The following is a 21,179-nucleotide window of genomic DNA, read 5'->3' on the forward strand; positions in this document are numbered from 1 at the left end:
ACAAGATTTTACTAGCTACAAATTAACTTTTCCAACATTGCCAGTGTCCCTAAGACAGGCTGGCCATTCAGCTGACTTGAAGGCAGCACTGTGCAGTAGTATACAGAAACAGACTGATGGGGTCCAGTCTGTCTCTAGCTCTGAATGGCACAAGGAATATTAATAGTATTCTTCAGCCTTAGCTCATTGTTCACAGGAAATCCTTAAGGATTTGAAGAAAAAAAAGTAGAATTCATCATGGCTGTTAGGATAATTGCAGTGCAGATAACCATATTCTCAGCTGAAGTCTCTCAGTGACATTGCAGAAGAAAACACGTTGAGTAGAAAACATGTTGAGTTAGATGTAGGGATGGACAGACTCACCTCCATCCAGTTTCACCAGATGCCCACTGAGCTGCCACCACCTGGGCCTACTCACCACACAAGCCACTAGCGCATCCAACCTGGCGAGCACTGCAGGGCTGTCCGTCCTCTTGGCGAGCTGCCATTCGTGTAAAAATGTGAAAACGGTGGCTCGGGTTTTCCAGATATGTCATGTTACTTAAATGGTGGCTGTAAAGGGGCCATTTACACAACATTACAGGTATAAATGGACCATTTGCTTTTGTAATGTTGCATAAATGGCCCCTTAACAGCTGCTGTTTACATAACATTACATAAATGGAAAACCTCGAGCCACCATTTTTATGCAAAATGGCGGCTTCCTAAGGGGATTTGTGTCTGCTGAGTGCTCAGCGAGTGGGTCCAATAAGTGGCAGTGGCTTGGAGAACGGGGTCCGAGAAGCCAAGCAGGGGAAGGAGTCCATTGAATGTCTATTATTAGGGGAATGCAAATAGCCTCCTCCTCCTCATGCCCCTTCACGTGAGCATTGAGAAGTTGACATGTTTTGGAGGTAGCCTGTCTGGACTGCTCAGGCATTCAGTAGAGCTCCAAATATACGAGGTGGAGGAGGCACTTCGGGGGGGGGGAATCACCATGCGTGCCTCGGTACTGCTCTGACCTGCCTCATATCACAAGACTTTTGCACCAAAACAGCCCACTTCACCTCATCATTCGAGCTTCAGAACAAGGCGGTGCACAGCCCTGCTGATCATTCTTCCAGGGAATAGCACATGCCATGCATTGCAGCCATTATTCATGGTGGTGCTGCTCCTTTACTAAACCTGGGTTGTGGATTGTATGCATCTGGCCTACCTCATTGTAGCATAGCTTTGTAGGACACATGAACTCCATGAATGAATAGTCAACTATATCCACATAATTCACCAAGAATGGTACATCCAAGGGTTGGCCCTGCATTATGACTCCCGATGGATTTTTACATCTCATCTTGTTAGCAAATATGACTGCACTGAGTTGCAGTTGGGATGGGAAAGCTGGCAAATAAACAGTTAATTATATTGCAAATGTACACTGTAAAATATGAATAAAGTTGTGGCCATAGTTCAACTCCGCTGCAGTGCCTCGTGTTTTGATTCCAGGAGGTTGAGGGCAGGCAGGTAGAAGGATATTAACTGTTCATTTTATTTTACTGTAGCTGAAGAGAACAGAAGAGACAAGTCCACATATTTCTTGCTATCTCAGAGGTGACCACAAAATATTTACAGTGAGATGTTATCAATGGGTTGGAGTCAAATTTGTCATGCTTAGAATGGACTCCACTCAATTCTCAAGCTCCTTGTTGTTGTTCAGTCGTTCAGTCGTGTCCGACTCTTCGTGACCCCATGGACCATAGCACGTCAGGCCTTCCTGTCCTGCGTTCTCTCCCGGAGCGTGCTCAAGTTCATATTCATTGCATCCGTGATGCTATCTAGCCATCTCATCCTCTGCCGTCCCCTTCTCCTTTTGCCTTCAGTCTTTCCCAGCATCAGCTCCTACAACATCCCTAATTAGATATAGACGTAGTAATACTTTGAGTAGACACAATGAAATGAATGGGACTGAAGGTATTACTGACAAACTTAAGTCCCATTTATTTCAGTCAGTCCCGACTTGTCCTTTGGCTCTACAGTCCCAGGACAACAGTCTAAAATGTAGAGGGCAGCACATGTTCTGTATCTGTCCTGCAGCAGAAACATGGCAATAAAGCTTATAATTCCCATTAAAGGTTCATGACTCAACACTATCAGCACATTCTGGCCATGGCATTTGCTGTAAAGGAGATCAATGAAAATCTGCAGCTCTTGCCCAATGTCACCCTGGGCTTCCTCATCTATAATAGCTATTTATTTGGAAGCCTGTCCTATTGTGCTGCATTGGAACTTCTCTCTACAAAGGACAGATTCATCCCTAACTACAAGTGTGATGGCCACAACAATGCAGTGGCTGTCATTGGAGGACCCAATGCTAAAATCTCTCTTGATATGGCAAACATCCTGTACAACCAGAAGATTCCACAGGTAAGACATGGGCATGGAACAAGGGAGTTCAATCAGCCATTCATGTTTTTTCTTCTTCTTCTTCTAAGTTTGGACTGTGGCACAATAAAATTAAAGGATATTTTTACATGAGGCATTTATCATGCACTCATGATTGTTCACTCACGGAGGTTCACAGGTCATTTTCATGACATCATCAACCTCCAGTACCACTCTCATCATTTGCTAGGTTAGATTAGATAAGATGTCAATCCCCTAGCACTAGGCAAGCAGACGATTCCTAGTAAGAAAGACAGGAAAAGATAGTTTCCACAAATTTCCACTGATTTTCACAAACCCAACACCAGTGTCCAAATACATGTATATCCTAGACAGTCAGATGCCCCCAGAATATGAGACAAGAAAACACCCCAGCTATTTCAAGGACAGAATTTAGTACTGTGCAGAAAATTTCTCCCACATTGTTTCGACTGTTATTCAGTTTGTTAGCAGAGAAATTGCTTTCAAAAATAAATCAGATGGTGAAGAAATTCTCATGGGTTGGGTTTGGGTTTCTTGGGCTCCAGAAGTGGCTGAGGAGTGAGCACAAGTGTCCAGTTTTTCATGGTACAATCATCCCTCTGTCCGTCTGCAACCTCCTTAGCTTCCTGCACTTCCATAAGCCCAGTTCAAGGTACCAGGAAGTAATTCCTCCCTTGGGGCTTTTTCAGATCAGGACATGAAGGCAGCCTGGGAGGCTAGCTGTGATGCATGAGGGAAGCTCAAAACCACCACAAAAATAATTTATAAAGCATCCGGAATGAGGCAGAACAGTGGCACTCTCCTTCATGGGGGCAGGGGGAGAACACATTGAGGAAACTGGAGGACAGCACTCACTCGACGTCATCCCTGGAGCTGGACACAACACTGCCCCCACTCGCATTGCAGTCGAAGCAAATGAGGGGCCAGCCTACCAAAGCAGCTGAGGCTGCTGCAGCATGAAAGCCCTCGAAAGCTTTAGCAAAAAAGAAAAGAAGCTGTGCTACAAGCAATGCCAATGGGGAGGCCTACCTGGAAGAAAATATTGGAAATTTGGTGAAATTCTCTCCCAAACTTCTCCACTCAAAAGTAAGGGGGAGAATTTCAAGAGGCCATTTGCTCACAGCTCGAACAAGATTAGTCAACTCAATCCTTATAAGGATATTCAATAGGAACTGAGCCAGAAGCTTGGCTCTGAATACCCAGACAGCTGCAGCAATACAATGTCCACCTTGAACTGCATCTAAAAGAAACAACTGCAGGTGCCCTGTCGATTGCAGATTCACGTGCATCTTTATGTTGAGAGTTCCAAATAACACTATTTTACAAATTGAGCCTAAACATTTAAATTTCTTAACTTGTTGCAAGCTATCCCCCTTAATTTCCAGTGAAACTATTTTCATGACTTTGAAAGAAAAAGAAAAAACAACCCATAACTTTAGATTTTACAGCATTGATGATCAATCCTCTTCTTCTTCTTCTTCTTCTTCTTCTTCTTCTTCTTCTTCTTCTTCTTCTTCTTCTTCTTCTCCCTCTTCTTCTCCTTCTCCTTCATCACAATACTCTGAAAAGCCCGGAACAGTCACTTTAAACCCAATTAGGTTAAAGATAATAGCACAACATTGTCTGCAAATAACAACAATGAGATCTGCCGTAACCCAGGCTTTGGATGGTGTCCTACCATCAGCAATGATGGAGCCAAATCATTAAGAAATAAACTAAATTAAAATGGGGGAAAACAATACAATCCTGTTTTGCAGCCCTAGTAGGGATGTACGAAAGTGACTTACCTTTAATGAAATTTGATTCGAGGTGGGGGGGAGGTGCTCCGTCCCTCCCCCCGAAATTCTGGCGGGGGGGAGGCGCTCCATCCCTCCCCCCCGAAATTCTGTCCATGGGGGAGGCGCTCCGTCCCTCCCCCCCGAATCCTGGCCAGCCAGGTGTGCAAATTTGCATCCCTGCAGTCAGCCGTGATAGGCTATGTAAATGTTTACGTAGCCTATCACGGCTGATTTAAAAGAAAAAAACCCACGCGTACGCAAATAGCGGCGTCCATGGGCGCCGCCATTTGCGTTCCTTATTTTGACACGTCTTAGTCTACGTAAACATTTACGTAGACTATGGCGAAAATAAGTAAATGTTTACGTAAATGTTTACGTAAACTAAGACGTGTCAAAATAAAGAACGCAAATGGCGGCGCCCATGTGCGCCGCCATTTGCGTGCACGCTTTTTTCCCCCCAAAGTCAGCTGTGATAGGCTACATAAACCTTTACGTAGCCTATCACGGTGTTTTTTTAAAATCTAGCCATGATAGGCTACATAAATCTTTACATAGCCTATCACGTTTGTTGGTTGTTGTTTTTTTATCACTTGGAAATGGCGGCAGCAGCAGCCGGTCGGAAGACCGGCCGCCGCTGTCCCCGAAACGCCACCGCAACCCGCCGCCGCGAGGGAGATTTTCCAAAGGTAAGTCCCATCCCGGGGGGGGGGCGGGGGGGGCGGACCATTTCTCCACCAATTTCGGGGGGCCGAATGCATTGGCATTTGGCCCCCCGGAGATTCGTGGAGAAATTCTCTGACATCTCTAGTTAATAATGACTAACCTAGGTCCCAGTCATTTCACTGGGATTTCTTTATCTAGGTGTAACATTGGATACTACCAAAAGTCCTCCTAACTCTTAGCCACCAGATGTTGCTGTCCTGCTCTCCCTAATAACAGGTATTCTATCCTTCTGAGGTCACATTCCATCTCTAAAGAAAAACACCTTGCCCATAGAATTCAGCTGAATTCCTCTCAAAACACTGGACTACTGGCAACATCTTACATCAGAGTGAAACTGAGCACACCCAACATAACTTTGCCCACAGTTGTTGCTATAGGCCTTCATGGGGCACAGACACTTCCTAACTTTGAACTCCTGCTCAGAACTTCACCAAACCAATTATGTATCTCTTGTTATCCCTGGGAGGATCAATACAGTCTTCTGCTGAGAAGTACTAAACATGTTTTATTTTGATATGCTGTAGAATGCATATAACCCTTGACTACATGATTATCTACTCTATAATTATCTAATTTAGCACAGTTATTTCTACCCTTCTTCCTAAGCTCCCAGGAGATCATGGGTCATCAGCAAAACAATGAACCAAGAATGGAGAATTTTATTAATATCCACAATCACATTTAGAGTTCAAGCTAGAGATCAGCAGGGCTCCATCGGTGTGATCACTGGTACTTCATGCTGTACAGTCTGGGCTTCAAATTGATCAAGTGAGGGCACTCAAAAGCCACACTAGGCTGCTCAAAAATACTCAGATGACAATGTGGGAACTGGTCAATTGGTGTCTAGAAGGAAGATTTCCACTCAAGATGCTGCTCCTCATAGTGTTGGTATCAATGTTGCTGCCTCAGGTAGCTTACAATACTCCACTTGCTAAATGTGCCATCAGTGACCACCTTCATGCTTTCCACAAGTATTATCAGCCAGGAGATCTCATCCTTGGTGGCATAATTTCTCAGATCTACACATTTTCAAGCCTTATGACCTTCAAGAGACATCCCTCCAATGAACTCTTTGATGATCTCGTGTAAGGAATTGGCTTTCTTACTTTCATCACCCATCTCTCTCCAGATAATGATTCCATTCAAGGCGGTCCATTGGGCTTTAAATTCAGGGGAACCATTAATGACTAGAATTGCTTCTTGCCCTTCCTTTACAGGATGTCAAGGGCTCCCTTCATATGCCACTAGGAATACTAGCAGCAGAAGCACGAACAACAGGACCAGGAAGGTAATTCTCCCTCCCTGTGTCAATATTTTTAGAAGGAGTAGAAGAAGTAGCAGCAGCTCAACCATCCTAAAAATTATTGACATTGGGCTGATATTCAGAGAAGTAACACATCCTTGTGTATGTGCCCATTTCTGTCAAGCATCCCATAATCAATGCAGTACAGATATAATAAATATGAGAAACTACTCATTCTGTGTCTAGTTCCAAGTGCCACACTTTACTAGGTATGTGGACAACTTGGTAGGGTTTCAGAGGAGGGCAACAAAAATGGCCTTGTGATAACCTCAGGTCTATGGAAGGAAATGTGTATACTTAGCCTGGAGAAGAATGAGGGAAGGAGAACATTGTAGCGCTTGTCAAATACCTGAAGGGCTGTAGGGATGTCAGAGAGGGCTGCCATTTGGAAGTGGGCAAAGACCTGTTCCTCCTTCCCAAGAGGTTAGGATGAGATCTAACAGGCTTACAAGAAGGAATATTTGGGTTGAACTATAGGAGAAAATCTTTTCATACGAACTGCTCAACCATGGAACCAATGACAGAGGGGTGGCGAGTTCTTCTGCAGTTGATGCCTTCAAGCACAGATTAGATAGCCATCTATTGGGGATACATTCATCCTGGATTCCCTGCACTGAGCAGGGCATTGGCCTAGTTGGCCTAAAGGTCCCTTGTATGATGCCATATTGAACTGAAATATATCAGACATCATATACTGAAGTACATATAGTGTAATGTAGCACACAACTCTCATTGCAGGGTATTGATTCAGAACTACCAACACATCCTGGGCTTGGTATTTGCTATCAGAGAAATCAATGAAAATTCCTCCATCATACCCAACATCACCCTAGGCTTCCACATCTATAATAGCTATTTTCTGGCAAGTTGGACCTATCTTGCATCAATAGAGCTTCTCTCCACACAGGAGAAATTTGTTGCTAATTACAAATGTGATGCTGAAAGCAATCTAATAGCTGCTGTTGGAGGACCTAACTCTGATGTCTGTCTCTTCATGGCAAGCATTCTATACATCTACAAGATTCCACAGGTAGGTTATGTCTCTGGGACATGGGAATTTACCTGCACATATAGAAACCCAGTTGCCAATGTAGAATTTCTCAGTTTGTGCCTTTGAAATGCTCTCACATTAATGATTTTTCTTCCTTCAAAAATTCTTATTGAAGACACAAGTTTGAACTAGATTGGGGCACACTTGAAGGTTTTGGACACCCCCCCAATGTAATTCAGTAATCCACACTCCAGTTGGGTGGAGTGGGGACTGGACACTTCACTTGTTTCATTATTTTCTCCCTCTCTCCTTATGTTATTGTCCTTAGATCATATATGGCTCTTCTCCAGTTATTAATAGCAGAAACCAAGGCGTTTTCTACCACCAGATGTTTCCAAGTGGGACCTTACAATATACTGGAATCCTCCAGTTGCTGCTGTTTTTTGAGTGGAAGTGGATTGGAGTGATTTTTTTAAGTGATGACAATGGAGAGCATTTTGCACAGAATGTGCTTCCAATATTTCATGATAGTGGAATCTGCTTTGACTTCAAAGAAGGCTTACCAAGAACAACTTTTTCCAGTAGTATTGCTGAAATGGTGGCAGGGTGGCTTAACACATATAGGACTATCATGAGAAGCACAGCCAGTGTTGTACTCTTACATGGTGAGATTCAGACCATGATATTTTTGAGAATGTTTCCCCAGGTTCCAGAATTTGAGGACATACCAATGAAGACACATTGCAAAGTCTGGATTATGACAGCCCAGATGGATTTCACATCACTTCCCTTTCAAAGAAGTTGGGACTTACATTTCATCCATGGTGCTATCTCCCTCACAATTCACTCAGAGGATGTATTTGGATTCCAAAAATTCCTTCAAATCAGGAACCCTGCCTCAGAAAATGAAGATGGGTTTCTCAAGGATGTCTGGGAAAATGCATTTGAGTGTTCTTTCCCTAGCACCCTTAATTTAGACAAAAGTTTTGAGAAAACCTGCACTGGAGAGGAGAAGCTGGAGAGTCTTCCAGGGTCTGTTTTCGAAATGAGCATGACTGCTCACAGTTACAGCATCTACAATGCCGTCTATGCTGTGGCACATGCTTTACAGTCCGTGCAATCACCCAAATTTAAACTTAGAACTATAGTGGATGGCAGGACAGAGAAGCCTTTGAATCTACACCCATGGCAGGTAACATCCTGAGCACACGATTGTAGGAATGCTTACCCTATCATGAAGTGCTCACCTTCGAGCTGACTCTATGGCTCTAGAAAACTTTGTTGAAAGTCCTGTCTTTGTCATGATGGAAACAGTAGCATCTATGGTCTAGGCCTCGTAGATTCCCTTTTCAGCCAATTTCTAATTCTCCTGCTCATAAAACAGCTTAGTAGATTTGAATATTTGGTCATACCTTACAGCAACAACTCAGTAGTACCAGTGTGGTTAGACTGAATAATATTTCTGGCCATGCCAATTGTTTTTAGCAGGTTTCAAAAGTATTTGACCGATTGCCTTTTCCCCCCCCTTTCGGGGAGGGTAATTACTTCCTTCAGGAGAGGAAAAATGTTACACACACACACTCTGCACATACTGTAAAACTCATTATAATCAAGCCACCCTCCAGATAGTGGATTTTAAAAAATGCATTTGAAATGAAAAGATGCATTTCAGGCAACAAATAGTTTAGACTTGGTTCTCTGGATTGTGACCTGGGAATTCTAATGAAATGGGATATCATGGGCAGTTTTACAATTACCCTTACCCTTAAGGGAATTACCCTTAACAGATGTATTATTTAAACACTATTCATTTGGTATGGTATCCTATGCTATGGTCAGTTCTACCTTCACTACCTTGGAGGCTGTTGGCTGTCAGTGGTAGAGGTGGAGCTAAGTTCCAGATTTGTCTGTTAACTGGAATTGACACATAGGATCTACACAACTGAAGCTATTATGGAATTGAAGGGAACATTCCATGTTACAAGTACCCAACTGGCAACCAATACCATCCATGTAGAATGGCAGAGTTGGAAAGGACCTTCCTTACCTTTTCTACCTCAAAATTGGCTCCATCCAGAAACTGACCTCTCCAGCAATGTTAAATTTCTGATCCATCTCCTCAGACATTTTGTGAGTATAAGCCATAGAACCAACTCCACTCCCCCTACCCCTGATTTCTGGTTCTAATGGTCAAATGTGATTCTGCCAACTCAACCTTAACATCGGACAACAAGTCTGGGTCTGTAATCACATCCATACAGTAAAAGCCATTTATGAATCATGTGTAAAGCCATGTTCTCTCCCCCCCCTCACTGCTTCCTTTGTTACTACTTCATTCCATGTCAAGCCTACAGGCAAGGCCTTGTTTTTAGTCTCTTCCTTGTGAACAACAACATGCTTATAGGAGACCCATTGAATTCAGTGGGACAGGTTTTTCATGACTAACTTAAGTCCCTTTGATTTTGTTTAAGCTATTCTAATTATGACTTGTCTGCATCCAGCCCAATATTCATAATTTCCTCCTCCTGGAAAAATCATCACTGTTTTTTTTATATATGTGCACTTTATCATCTGTCATTATTGGTTACCTTTTTTGTTTCTTTACATGAAGCTCCACAACTATCTGAGAAGTGTCTCCTTTAACAACAGTGCTGGGGAAAAGATTTCCTTTGATGAAGATGGCCAATTGGAAGCTGGATTTGATATTATCAATTGGATCACTTTCCCAAACCAGTCCTTTCTTAGAGTAAAAGTTGGAGTAATACAACCACAGGTTCCCCCAGACAATTATTTTACCATTAATGAAGGTGCCATCGTGTGGCCCAGCATGTTTAACCAGGTACAGCTCATCCACATTGTGGGACATAGCCATGTATTTCTACTTTTTTCCAGAAATAGTGCTCTGCTCAGGCACTGAGATAGTTCTATCAGCGTGTGCTGTCACTGAGCCAAGGTTGCTGCCAGATGGAGGGCTCCTAGCGCTAACAGTGAAAAGCACTGTGCAGTGTGAAGGGTCACTGGAACCAGCTCCAACCCCCCTGCCCAGTAGGACAGCTCAGGAACTGATTCCAGCTCTCCTGCAAAATAAGACTGGCCAAACCCAGGCTTCCAGTCCTCCAAAATACCCAGTAGCCACCCTCCTACACCAAGAGGCACTGAAATTAGCAGTGAGGTTATGCAGAGAAATCACATGAACTCAAGATTGGATAAAGGTTTATTAAGATAAAAATAAAGGGGTAGAGGGAAGGGGAAGAATGGAAGTAGCAAATTGGACAAAAGGGTACAAAGCCAAATTACTTAAACATGCACAGAGCTTTATGAATGCACACCCGAGCAAAATAATAAAGTTACCTGGAGTATCCTTAACATACCTAAGTATAGTTTGCAACTACCCATCGGCAGGTCCAGCACCACCAGGATGAAGGGAGACCCCATGCCTCTACCTCAGCCCTCTTTTGAAGCCCAGCCCTAGCAGCCCAGGGCAGATGTTCCTTTAGCCAATCAATGGCTCAGCGCCTGGGTGGACCACCCTTGCTTCCAAGAGGCTGGAACTAGCCACCAAACCAAACTGTTGTTACTTCCCAATCAGCAGGGAGTGTGCCTGGCCTTGAGTGAAGGGCCTAGCAGCCTCTAGATAACAAACAATTCCAGGTGGTTGCACTAAATGGGACAACACAGCCTAATCTCCTGATAGAAAACAGGCTGTCCTTCTTGAGATGCAGCTATTCTGTCTTTTCTTCCTGAACAATTTTTTTGTTCCTGATAGGGGGGAAAAAGGGACTAAAGAAGTGGTGGGAAAACACAGGAGGGCTACAAATAGAAAAGAATATTATCTGGACACCCACCCACCCACTCCACACACACACACACACACACATTCTATGACTGAAGCAGTCCAACTGCATTTTACTAGGGATGTACGAAAGTCACTTACCTGTTCATGGATTATGTTTATGGGGGGGGGAGGTGTTCCGTCCCTCCCCCCGGAATCCTGGACGGGAGGGAGGTGCTGTGTTCCTCCCCCCCGGAATCCTCCGCGGCTGGTTGTGCTCTGCGGCAGCTCAGCGGAGCAGCTGGCCAGCCCCAGCCAGGCCAGAGCCATCCGCAGCCGGATTTCCGGCCGCGGAGGGCTCTGGGTAAAAAAACAAAACAAAAACGCGTACGCAAATGGCGGCAGCTATGGCCACTGCCATTTGCATTCCTTATTTTTGACCTCTTAATCTACGTAAATATTTACATAGACTATGACGGCGACAATGAAGGGGAATGCAAATAGCGTAGTGGGTGCTATTTGCATCCCTTTTTGATTCCCCGTTTTAGCCTACGTAAATATTTATGTAGGCTAAAACGGGGAATCAAAAAGGGACACAAATAGCACCCGCTACGCTATTTGCATTCCCCTTTATTTTCGCTGTCATAGCCTACGGAAATATTTACATAGACTAAGACGGGCAAAAATAAGGAACGCAAATGGTGGTGGCTGTAGCCGCCGCCATTTGCGTACGCGGGTTTGTTTGTTTTTTTTAACCCACCCAGCCGTGATAGGCTACATAAAGATTTACGTAGCCTATCACCTCATGTTTTTTTTTTATATATACCTAGCCATGATAGGCTATGTAAATCTTTACATAGCCTATCACGTCTTTTTTTTTTTTTTACAAGAACAAGAGTGGAAATGGCAGTGGCGGCACCTGGTCAGAAGACCAGCCGCCACTGCTGCCGCCCGGAAGATCTGCCCCAGGTGAGTCTCGTCCTGGGGGGGATCGGCAGGGGGGTGGGGGGTGGCAGGCTGTTCCACCACAGATTTTGGGGGGCCGAATGCACTGGCATTCGGGCTCACCGAGATCCGTGGCGGAATTCTCTGCCATCCCTACATTTTACAAAGTCTTATCTGGAAGCACACCATGATTTTATGTTCCAAATCATCCGCCGATACTGCAGCCAATGCATTTTAACGAGCAATCCTATGACCCCTAGACAGCGTGTGGGGGGACATAGGATAGATCAGGTTCTGGGATCCGAGCTCAGAACCAGGACTCTGACTTCAGAGCCCAGAAACTGTGCTCCCTTCCCTCTCCCCACCCCCCTCATAGGCGGTGCAGTTCTCTCCACATGTGGCTATGTCTCAGCTCTTGGCAATGGAACACAGCGATGGGGGAAAGCCACAGGCAGCGACTGTGGATGCTGCTTTACACAGCTTTCAATTGCATCTCCAGGCTCCTTCCCTGCTCCTCCTGGAAGCCATGCCTAGACAGGTGAAATTGCCCATCTAGCCAAAATGCAGGGTGGCTAGAGCACAGCGGAGATAATCCCCTCTGTGTTCCAGATCCTCTGCATAGGATAGTCGGCAGCCTCCCATTTCAGTGGCTGGCGACTATACAGATAGGATTGGACATTTACATAGCTTCGGACTTTAAGAGAGCAAAACTATGCATGTTTAGATAGAAAAAAAGAGTGCACAACTCCCAGCATGGCCCACCCAGCCATGTAAATCTTTCCCTGGCAATTTTGCCATATATGCAAAAGTTTTCAGTAAAGGCCAAGCTCCAACACAATATCACAAGCCAATATGTGTTGATACCACCTTGAATTAGCTGATGGAGAGCAGAAGCCTGTCCACAGACACTCGGAAGTAAGCACCATGCGTCGCAGGTAAGTATGTATAGAGTGGCAACCATAATTTCCTAAAACTGTTTATATATTGAAGGGTAAACAAGTCCAAGAACACTTTCCAACAGCTTTTTGCATTCCCAGGACTCTCTAGGAGCATTTCCATTTTGCCATACCAGTTTCAATCCATTTAAAACTCTTGTGTGAAATATAAATGTTTGCAAAATAAATTCTGAAAATATTCTCTGCTTTCAATTATGGACAGTCACAGCCCCTTTCTCTGTGCAATGACTGTTGCCAAGCAGGGTCCAGCAGAAATAAGGTGGAAGGGAAGCCATTTTGCTGCTATGATTGCCTTCCATGTCCAGAAGGGAAGATTTCAAATCAGACTGGTAAGTGAGCACATGTACAGGACATTTAAAATACTTGGCTGTGACCCATCATGTGCAGAACAGGATGCATTTTTCAAAATGGTCCTAAGATCTGGATTGTTCCTTGATCGTTGTTCCTTATGGATTCTTGCAAAGGTGATTGCTTGAGAATGCAGCAGACTATCTCCCAGATTTGAGCAATGTTGCTCTTATTTACAGGTTTAGCAACATTCCACACTACACTATAGTATTTCAAATTTGGTTAATGCTTTGGAGCATTTGGATATGACTTTCTGGTTGCATAATGTAAGCTGATCACATACATCATCTACTTCTATCTTGTGATGAACCAAAATCCCCATCCCCACTTCTGGAAAGCTTGCTGAACAAAACATATGGCAATGGAGCATGGATGCCAAAATTTGCATCTCAAGACATTCCAGGCTATGTCCAGTCACCTCCTTTCTCTGACTCAGACTTAAGCTAACTAGTTACTCAGAGGAGACATGATCAGGTCCTTCCAGAATAGCAATTAGGAGTGTACAGGTTACTCACCCCGTTCCAGTGGGGCCATCCGCTGGGGGGGATCCATCCCACCTCCCCAGAATCCTCCCCAGCTGGCTCCACTCCTCGGTGAACCTGTGGAGCTGCTGCCTGGGCCCGCCCACAACTGGACTTCTGTCCACTGCCGGGCTGCGGTCGCAAATGGCGGCCACCGTAGCGGGTGCCATTTCCGTCCCTGCGTTAGCCTTGATAGGCTACGTATATATTTACATAGCCTATCACGGCAAAAGGCAGGGACGCAAATGGCATAGCAGACGGTATTTGCGCCCTGCTATTTGCCATGATAGGCTACGTAAATACTTACATAGCCTATCTATCAAGGGCTCCTTGGAGGCCTCTCTCAGTCTAATCCAGTAGCCAAGTCCAGACACAGACAAAGGGATTCTTTTCAAAGCTTTATTCCTCTTTTACAACTTAACAACTCTACTGTTAGCAACTAGATATGAGCAGCAGAGTACCTATGCCCTATGTTGGAACAGTTGGTCCCCGTTTGAAAGGGAATCACTGGCAGACCCTGAACTTAAGGGCTAGGGAGAGTCCCTCCCCTTTTCCCTTGGATCCTCTGGGCGCAGCCATTGTTTGTGCAGCAACCGGGCACTATGCCTCCTTTCTGCGCCCTCCATTTGGCGCCACTCTCTGTGTTGGCGTCGCGCATCCATCAAGTCTGCTTCCCGCGCTCTGTCACTCCCAGGACTGCTATCTAAGCTAGGAATGCCGGTGGGAGGAATCTCTGTCAGCTGTTGGTCCTGGGAAAGAGGAGTGCGCTCCTCTCCCAGGAGCGACTCCTCTTCCTCAGAATCAGAACTACTCTGGGATTCTATGGGCTCAGTGTCCACCCTGACACTATCACAGCTAAAGTAGGGAGGCAAATGGCGGCTGCAGACTGGGGCAGCCATTCGCGGCCGCCGACCGGGGCAGCTGACAGACTGGACAGATGACAAAAGGTAGGGTCCGTCCAGGGGCAATTTCATGAGATGGCAGGTGGGGATTGCTCGGTTCCTCCATGGACTCCAGGGGTCCGTGATGGAATTCTCTAACATCCCTAATAGCAATTAGTGCTAGACTGGCTGCTCAGCAGGGTTGGGCACACAAGGGATGTTCAGACTCAACAACAGTGAACGTCAGTTTGCTGCTCGTTTCTCTTTGAGGTATGTTTGCTTTTGCTGTTTGTTTGCATGATCGGGAACATTGCACAAGGAAAGCAGCTATCAAAATGAAAGTCTTGCAAAATAAGAATAAAAATTCGGATTTGTGCACATTTCCCCCATGTACTAAATTGTGCATGATTTTTTTTTTAAAGTGCAAAAATCAAATGTGAGTACAAGTTCAAGAATTTGCAAACATTTTCGGCAGACATGATATCCTGCTCACACTCACGTTCAGGGTTCAGAACAAGGCATGCTCACATGTTCTGCAAGCAGGGACAAAATTCTCATACATCCTTAGAGAACAAGAATGTCTAGGGAACATAGACACCAAAGTTAGCATCCCAAAACATCCCAGGCTGACTATCCGCAATCACCTCCTCTCCCTGACTCAGGCTAATGATAACTAGTAGGGGACCCAGGCAGGTCGGGAAGCCCATCAGACTCCCCTCAGTGTACCCCCCCAGGCCCCATTCGCCAAGCCCTGTTGTGCTGACAAATCTGGTCATCAAGTGCCCCAGGGCTCAGCGAAAGTCCAGGAGTAGCCTAGCCTCGTTTTGTGCTGCTGCCACCTGACCCAAACCATCATGGGCCCCTTGCAAGGAAGGAACCTGTGAAGGTTTGAGACAGTGAAGGCACAAATCACCCTCCAACCGTGCATCCTCCCATCCTTGCAAGGAAGGGAGACAGTGCAGTTGGTGGGTGACTCCTGCCTTAGCTGTCTGACTCAAGCCTTCACAGGCTCCTTGCAAGGTAGGAACCTGTGAAGTGTTGAGTGAAGACTTGCTTCCTTGCAAGGAGCCCATGAAGGCATGAGTCAGATGGCTAAAGCAGGAGTAGACTCCTCTCCAGCCTTGCAAGGAGGGGAAAGAGTGCAGTTGATGGGTGACTCCTGCCCCCGCACTCTGGCAAACCTGCCCCCGCACTCTGGTCTCCTTTCCTGCAAAGGAGGAGGCTGTGCAGGCTTGAGAGGTGGCCGGTGCCTCCCAGCAGTCACCCATTCTTCCCTCCTTTCCAGGAGGGCACAACGCATGGTTGGGGTGTGCAACGCAGACTCCAGCCAGCTCACTATGAATGTGGGCAGCTGCACAGCTTTGTGGGGCACTCACCAAGCTGTCTGTCTGTCTGTCTGTCTGTCAATCTGGCTAAGAATGAAGACAATACCAAGGCAGGCTCAGAGCCCATGTGGGCCTCATCCCATCTCACTGAAAGCTTCTTTGGTGAGTTATCCTTAGGATCCTGATAAGTTTATTTAGCTGGTTATCTGTGTTCATCTTATCTTTGAAAAGCAACTATTACTGAACTTCCTTCTACTTGGTTCTTTAATCAATATACTCAATTGGAACATGGAGTTGATGTAATTCTTTGCCTAGCCTGGAGTTGGCCTTGCACATGAGCTGGACTGCTTGACAAGCACACTAACTGGGGCCTTAAGGAGTTTAAAGGAAGCTCTTGGCAAAGGGCCCATCTTTCTCCATATACAAAAGCCCTAACCCTGCGTTCCCACATATCTAGTTTATGCGTTATACAATGTTAATATCCAATAAGAGATATTATAGTCTAAAATAACTGCTGTATGTTTGATTTTACATGTAGCAGTTCACTTAACCGAAAGTATTAGAGCATATCCAGAGCCAGACATGCTGGAGATAGGGATTATTCTTGGTTTGCGATACATTTGCACCTGAACTGTGCCTGAGTGCCAAATATATCTGAATGGGAGGAGAAGAACTGTGCTGAACCCTTTTGGGCATATGGGTAGGGCAGTAAAATGTATCAGGAAGAAAAAGCTACAAGGAGGATGCAAAAACAAGAACTTTAATTCAGAAAGTCTGCTGAGAACAGGCCATGCAGCATACTGCTGCAGACATGATTAAATATAAGAGTACTAGAAAGTAGGGATGGCCAATCCATCAGTTTCTTTTCACTTTCATTCATTTTAAAAACAAACAATACTCAAGTTGTTTCCATCTTTATTATGATGAAATGTATGCATTTTGCAAAATTCTGATCAATAATGAGCAGAAACAAAACCATCTCCACTAACCAACTTCAACAGGTGATGTTCTAGCATGTAGAACATACCTGCCATATAGCTCTTAAAAATGATGAGCCTATCAGAAAGAAGAGGTGTCAACTCGAATTCAGCACTTTGTTGAATACACAAAAGTAATGAACAATTTTTGCTAGTGATTTCCTATATGAACCTTGTCATGTAGCGCAGAGTGGTAGGTGGCAGTATTGCAACCAAAACTCTCCCCATGACCTGAGTTCAATCCCAGCGGAAGCCGGGTCAGTACCCAGCTTGCTGGGGGAAAGGTAGTCACGACTGGGGAAGGCAACGGCAAACCACCCCACTACAGTCTGCCATGAAAATGCCAGCGCAAGCGGCGTCCCTCTAGGGGTCAGTAATGACCGGGTGCTTGCACAGGAATGTTACCCCACTGAAGAAGAAAGGAAGGAATTCTTCCACAGATGCTTTGTAGGGTAAGATGACCACAAACAGATGGAGGAGAATGGTTGTTGCTTCAGAAAAGCAGCAGCAAAACTGTTTAAGGAAAGAAAAGGGATATGGTTTACAAAGGCACCTCTGACTGTTGATTACTCTCTTGATATTAAAGTTCTAAATACTTCCCCTGACCTGAATTTTCACCTGCCCCGCCACAGACAGCTATTGGCTTCCTGAGCTGCTGAAGCAAGCACTTCCCATATCTGTCAATTGTGCAGAAATTCTGGTATTTTTATATTGGAATCAGCCCTAGAGATATGCTTGCAACCTTGATCTTCCGACTTTGGTAGAGGAGTCCTACTCCCAGGGCTCTGTAATTCTGAGGATTTGTTGCAGCAGTGTAATAAACATTTGGCTGCCATATTTTCTTTTTCAGATGCAGATTATTGTTTTCAATGTCCAGATGATCAATCCCCAAACCATGATCAAGATGTATGTATTCCCAAAGCCATAACTTTCTTGTCTTATGAAGAACCTTTAGGGCTCACTTCGGCCAGCTTTGCTTTATCCTTTTCTGAATATGACTAACAGAAGGCACCTCTGACTGTAGATGGCTCCCTTGTTATTAAAATTCTAAGTTCTTTCCCTGCCCTGAAATTTCACCTGCCCCCCAGATATCTACTTACTTCTTGAGGTTCTGAAGGAATCCCTTGCCATATCTGCCAGTTGTGCAGAAATTTGGATTTATGATATTGTAATCAGCCCTAGAGAGAAGGTTGGAACTTCAGAGCAGTATCCAACAGTGTCATTCCACAAACTGAAAGAGCGCTAGCAGAGCTCTGCCTAATCTTTCTCTTGCAGATTACACTTGCACAACCTGTTGTGCAACCCGTTGCACAAACGGTTGCACAAAGGCTTTCACAAAGATACAGTAGGTGCACAAATGTAACTGTTGTTGGATTCTTCTGTTGCACATTGTTTGGAACCTAGTTTCTGCTATCATAATCACATTTACACTAGTGGAATGGAACAGTTGGATGCTGCTCTTAATCTTCCCATTTCAGTAGAGAAGTCCTACTCCTAGAGCTTTATAATTTTGAGGATTGGTTGCAGCAATGCAATGAACACTTGGCTTCCATGTTTTCTTTTTCAGATGCTGATTATTGTTTTCAGTGTCCAGAAGATAAATACCCAAACAATGACCAGGATGTATGCATATCCAAACAGATAAGTTTCTTGTCTTATGAAGAACCTTTAGGTATCACTTTGGCCAGCTTTGCTTTATCCTTTTCTTTCATCACAGCATTAGTGTTTGGGATCTTCACTAAGCACCAGGACACTCCCATAGTCAAAGCCAACAACCAGAACTTGACCTACACTCTCCTCATCTTCCTCCTGCTCTCCTTCCTTTGTACTTTGCTATTCATTGGCCAGCCTGGGAAGGTGACCTGTCTCCTTCGACAAACTGCCTTTGGTCTCATCTTCTCAGTGGCTGTTTCTTCCATATTGGCCAAAACCATCACAGTGGTTCTAGCTTTCATGGCCACCAAGCCAGGATCCAGGATGAGGAAATGGGTGGGGAAAAGACTGGCCATCTCCATTGTTCTTTCCTGCTCCCTGGTTCAAGCTACTATCTGTATTATGTGGCTGGCAACCACTCCTCCATTTCCAGATTTTGACATGCATTCACTGAATGGAAAAATTGTATTGGAATGTAATGAAGGATCAGTGACTTGGTTTTACTGTGTCTTGGGCTTCATGGGATTTCTCGCCATGGTCAGTTTCACGGTGGCTTTCCTGGCCAGGAAATTACCAGACAGTTTTAATGAAGCCAAGTTTATCACCTTCAGCATGTTGGTCTTTTGTAGTGTTTGGCTGTCCTTTGTTCCAACCTACCTCAGCACCAAGGGCAAATACATGGTGGCTGTGGAGATCTTCTCCATATTAGCTTCCAGTGCAGGGTTACTGATTTGTATTTTTTTCCCCAAATGCTATATTATTGTGTTAAGGCCTGACTTGAACAAAAGGGATCAGCTAATCAGAAGAAATTATTAAAGTTTATGCAATGCTATGCCCCCAATTAAGCTGAATTAAGCTGTGACTAATTATCATTGTAAGCAATGACCCTTACATAGGACAAACTATGCAATCCTGTGGGGGGATACAAAGTAGAATCTGAAGAGGAATGGCTCTTTCCAAAACCCTGCTCATCCTAGGGATGTACGAAAGTCACTTACCTTTCCACAGATTCTGTTCATGGTCGGGGGGGAGGCGTTCCGTCCCTCCCCGCAGAATCCTCAATGGAGGGCGAGGTGATCCAGTCCTCCCCCCCTGGAATCCTCGACAGCCGGCTGTGCTCCGCAGCAGCTCCGCGGAGCAGCCGGCCAGGCCCAGGCCAGGGCCGTCCGCAGCTGGATTTCTGGCTGCGGAGGGCTCTGGGTAAAACAAAAAAAACACATATGCAAATGGCGGCGGCTCCGGCCGCTGCCATTTGCGTTCCTTATTTTTCTTCGTCTTAGTCTATGTCAGTATTTACGTAGACTAAGATGAAGAAAAGAAAGAGGAATGCAAATAGCGTAGTGGGCGTTATTTGCATTCCCCTTTCTTTTCTTTGTCTTAGTCTATGTAAATATTGACATAGACTAAGACAAAGAAAAATAAGGAACGCAAATGGTGGTGGCCATAGCCGCCGCCATTTGCGTACGCATTTTTATTTTTTGTTTTTTACCCAGACGTGATAGGCTACGTAAGTCTTTACGTAGCCTATCACGTCTATGGGGAAAAAAACAAAAACAAAACACAGACTGCAAATGGCGGTGGCGGCAGCCGGTCGGAATACCAGCCGCTGCCACCACCACCACCGAAGCCACCGCTGGAGCTGCCGCCATCCAGAACATCCACCCCAGGTAAGTCACGTCCTGGGGGGGATCCTCGGGGGGCAGGGGGGGAGGCCGTTCTGCAATGGATTTTGGGGGCCCGAATGCACCAGCATTCGGCTTCACCGAGATCTGTCACGGAATTCTCTGACATCCCTAGCTTATCTTGCTCGCCAAGGTGAAAGATGGGGAGGGGGACTTTTCCTTTTGTTTTCCTGTTTTTTACTGCTTTTCTGTGCCCCTTAAGTTTCCTGGGCTCACACCCTACCCCCATTTGACATGCTGGAAATAATGTATGGTGAACACATGTGAAAGTTACATGTACTGGAAGTAAACTGATAGATTAATCCATAGCTCACGATATATCCTCTAGATGATTTAAAATATCTCCAGCTTAACACCCAGGACAAAAGCTTTCTCTAGAGACATTAAGCTAACATGCAATAAAAATGTAAATGTTATGATTCAGAGGGGGGGGGGAAAGTCCTGGGGTGGCAATCCAATTGACCATTGGCAGCATTCCAGAGTCCATATGATTTTTCAGATCTTCTTCTCCAAGTGTTCAAGGCAGAGATCCAACCTTGGAAATAACCTCCACTGTGCTGTAGACACTGATTTTGGAAGTATCATGTCTCAACCTCCCCCTTTCAGGCTGAATTTGCTGATCCAAGCCTCCAATTAGAGATGTTAAAAACATCATATTGCTTTCCTCCTCTCCGCACATGCCTCCCCAAATATTTGTATAATCAACCGTTGTCATGTATTTTCTCCTTCTCCTTTCCCATGTAACTTGTAATCAGTTACACCACATTGGAAGTTTAATTCATCCCTTCTTACCAGTTTCATTTATCCCATCTCTGCTGGAGCTAGTAGGTGGGCTGCAGCACTGAGGTCCACCTGAAAGGGGGCTGAGTTCCACTGGTACTCCCAGGCCCACAATATCAGAAATACTGCTCCAAACTAAAAGAG

At 45.0% G+C, this 21,179-nt stretch overlaps 1 protein-coding gene across 1 annotated transcript; it reads left to right on the forward strand.

Moving 5' to 3' along the window:
* The first annotated feature begins 5,873 nt into the window (after positions 1-5,873).
* On the forward strand, positions 5,874-19,389 carry LOC146342563 (vomeronasal type-2 receptor 26-like). The gene is made up of 6 exons (XM_084808597.1): positions 5,874-5,986; positions 7,057-7,234; positions 7,524-8,387; positions 9,807-10,034; positions 13,071-13,197; positions 18,488-19,389. Exons 1-6 carry the CDS (start codon positions 5,940-5,942, stop codon positions 19,387-19,389), a joined length of 2,346 nt encoding a protein of 781 aa, XP_084664723.1. The 5' UTR covers positions 5,874-5,939.
* Positions 19,390-21,179: the final 1,790 nt, after the last annotated feature.

Source organism: Heloderma suspectum, chromosome 6 (assembly GCF_057233095.1).
Source record: "Heloderma suspectum isolate Gila_16-S chromosome 6, 16-S_ref, whole genome shotgun sequence".
NCBI lineage: Eukaryota > Metazoa > Chordata > Lepidosauria > Squamata > Helodermatidae > Heloderma > Heloderma suspectum.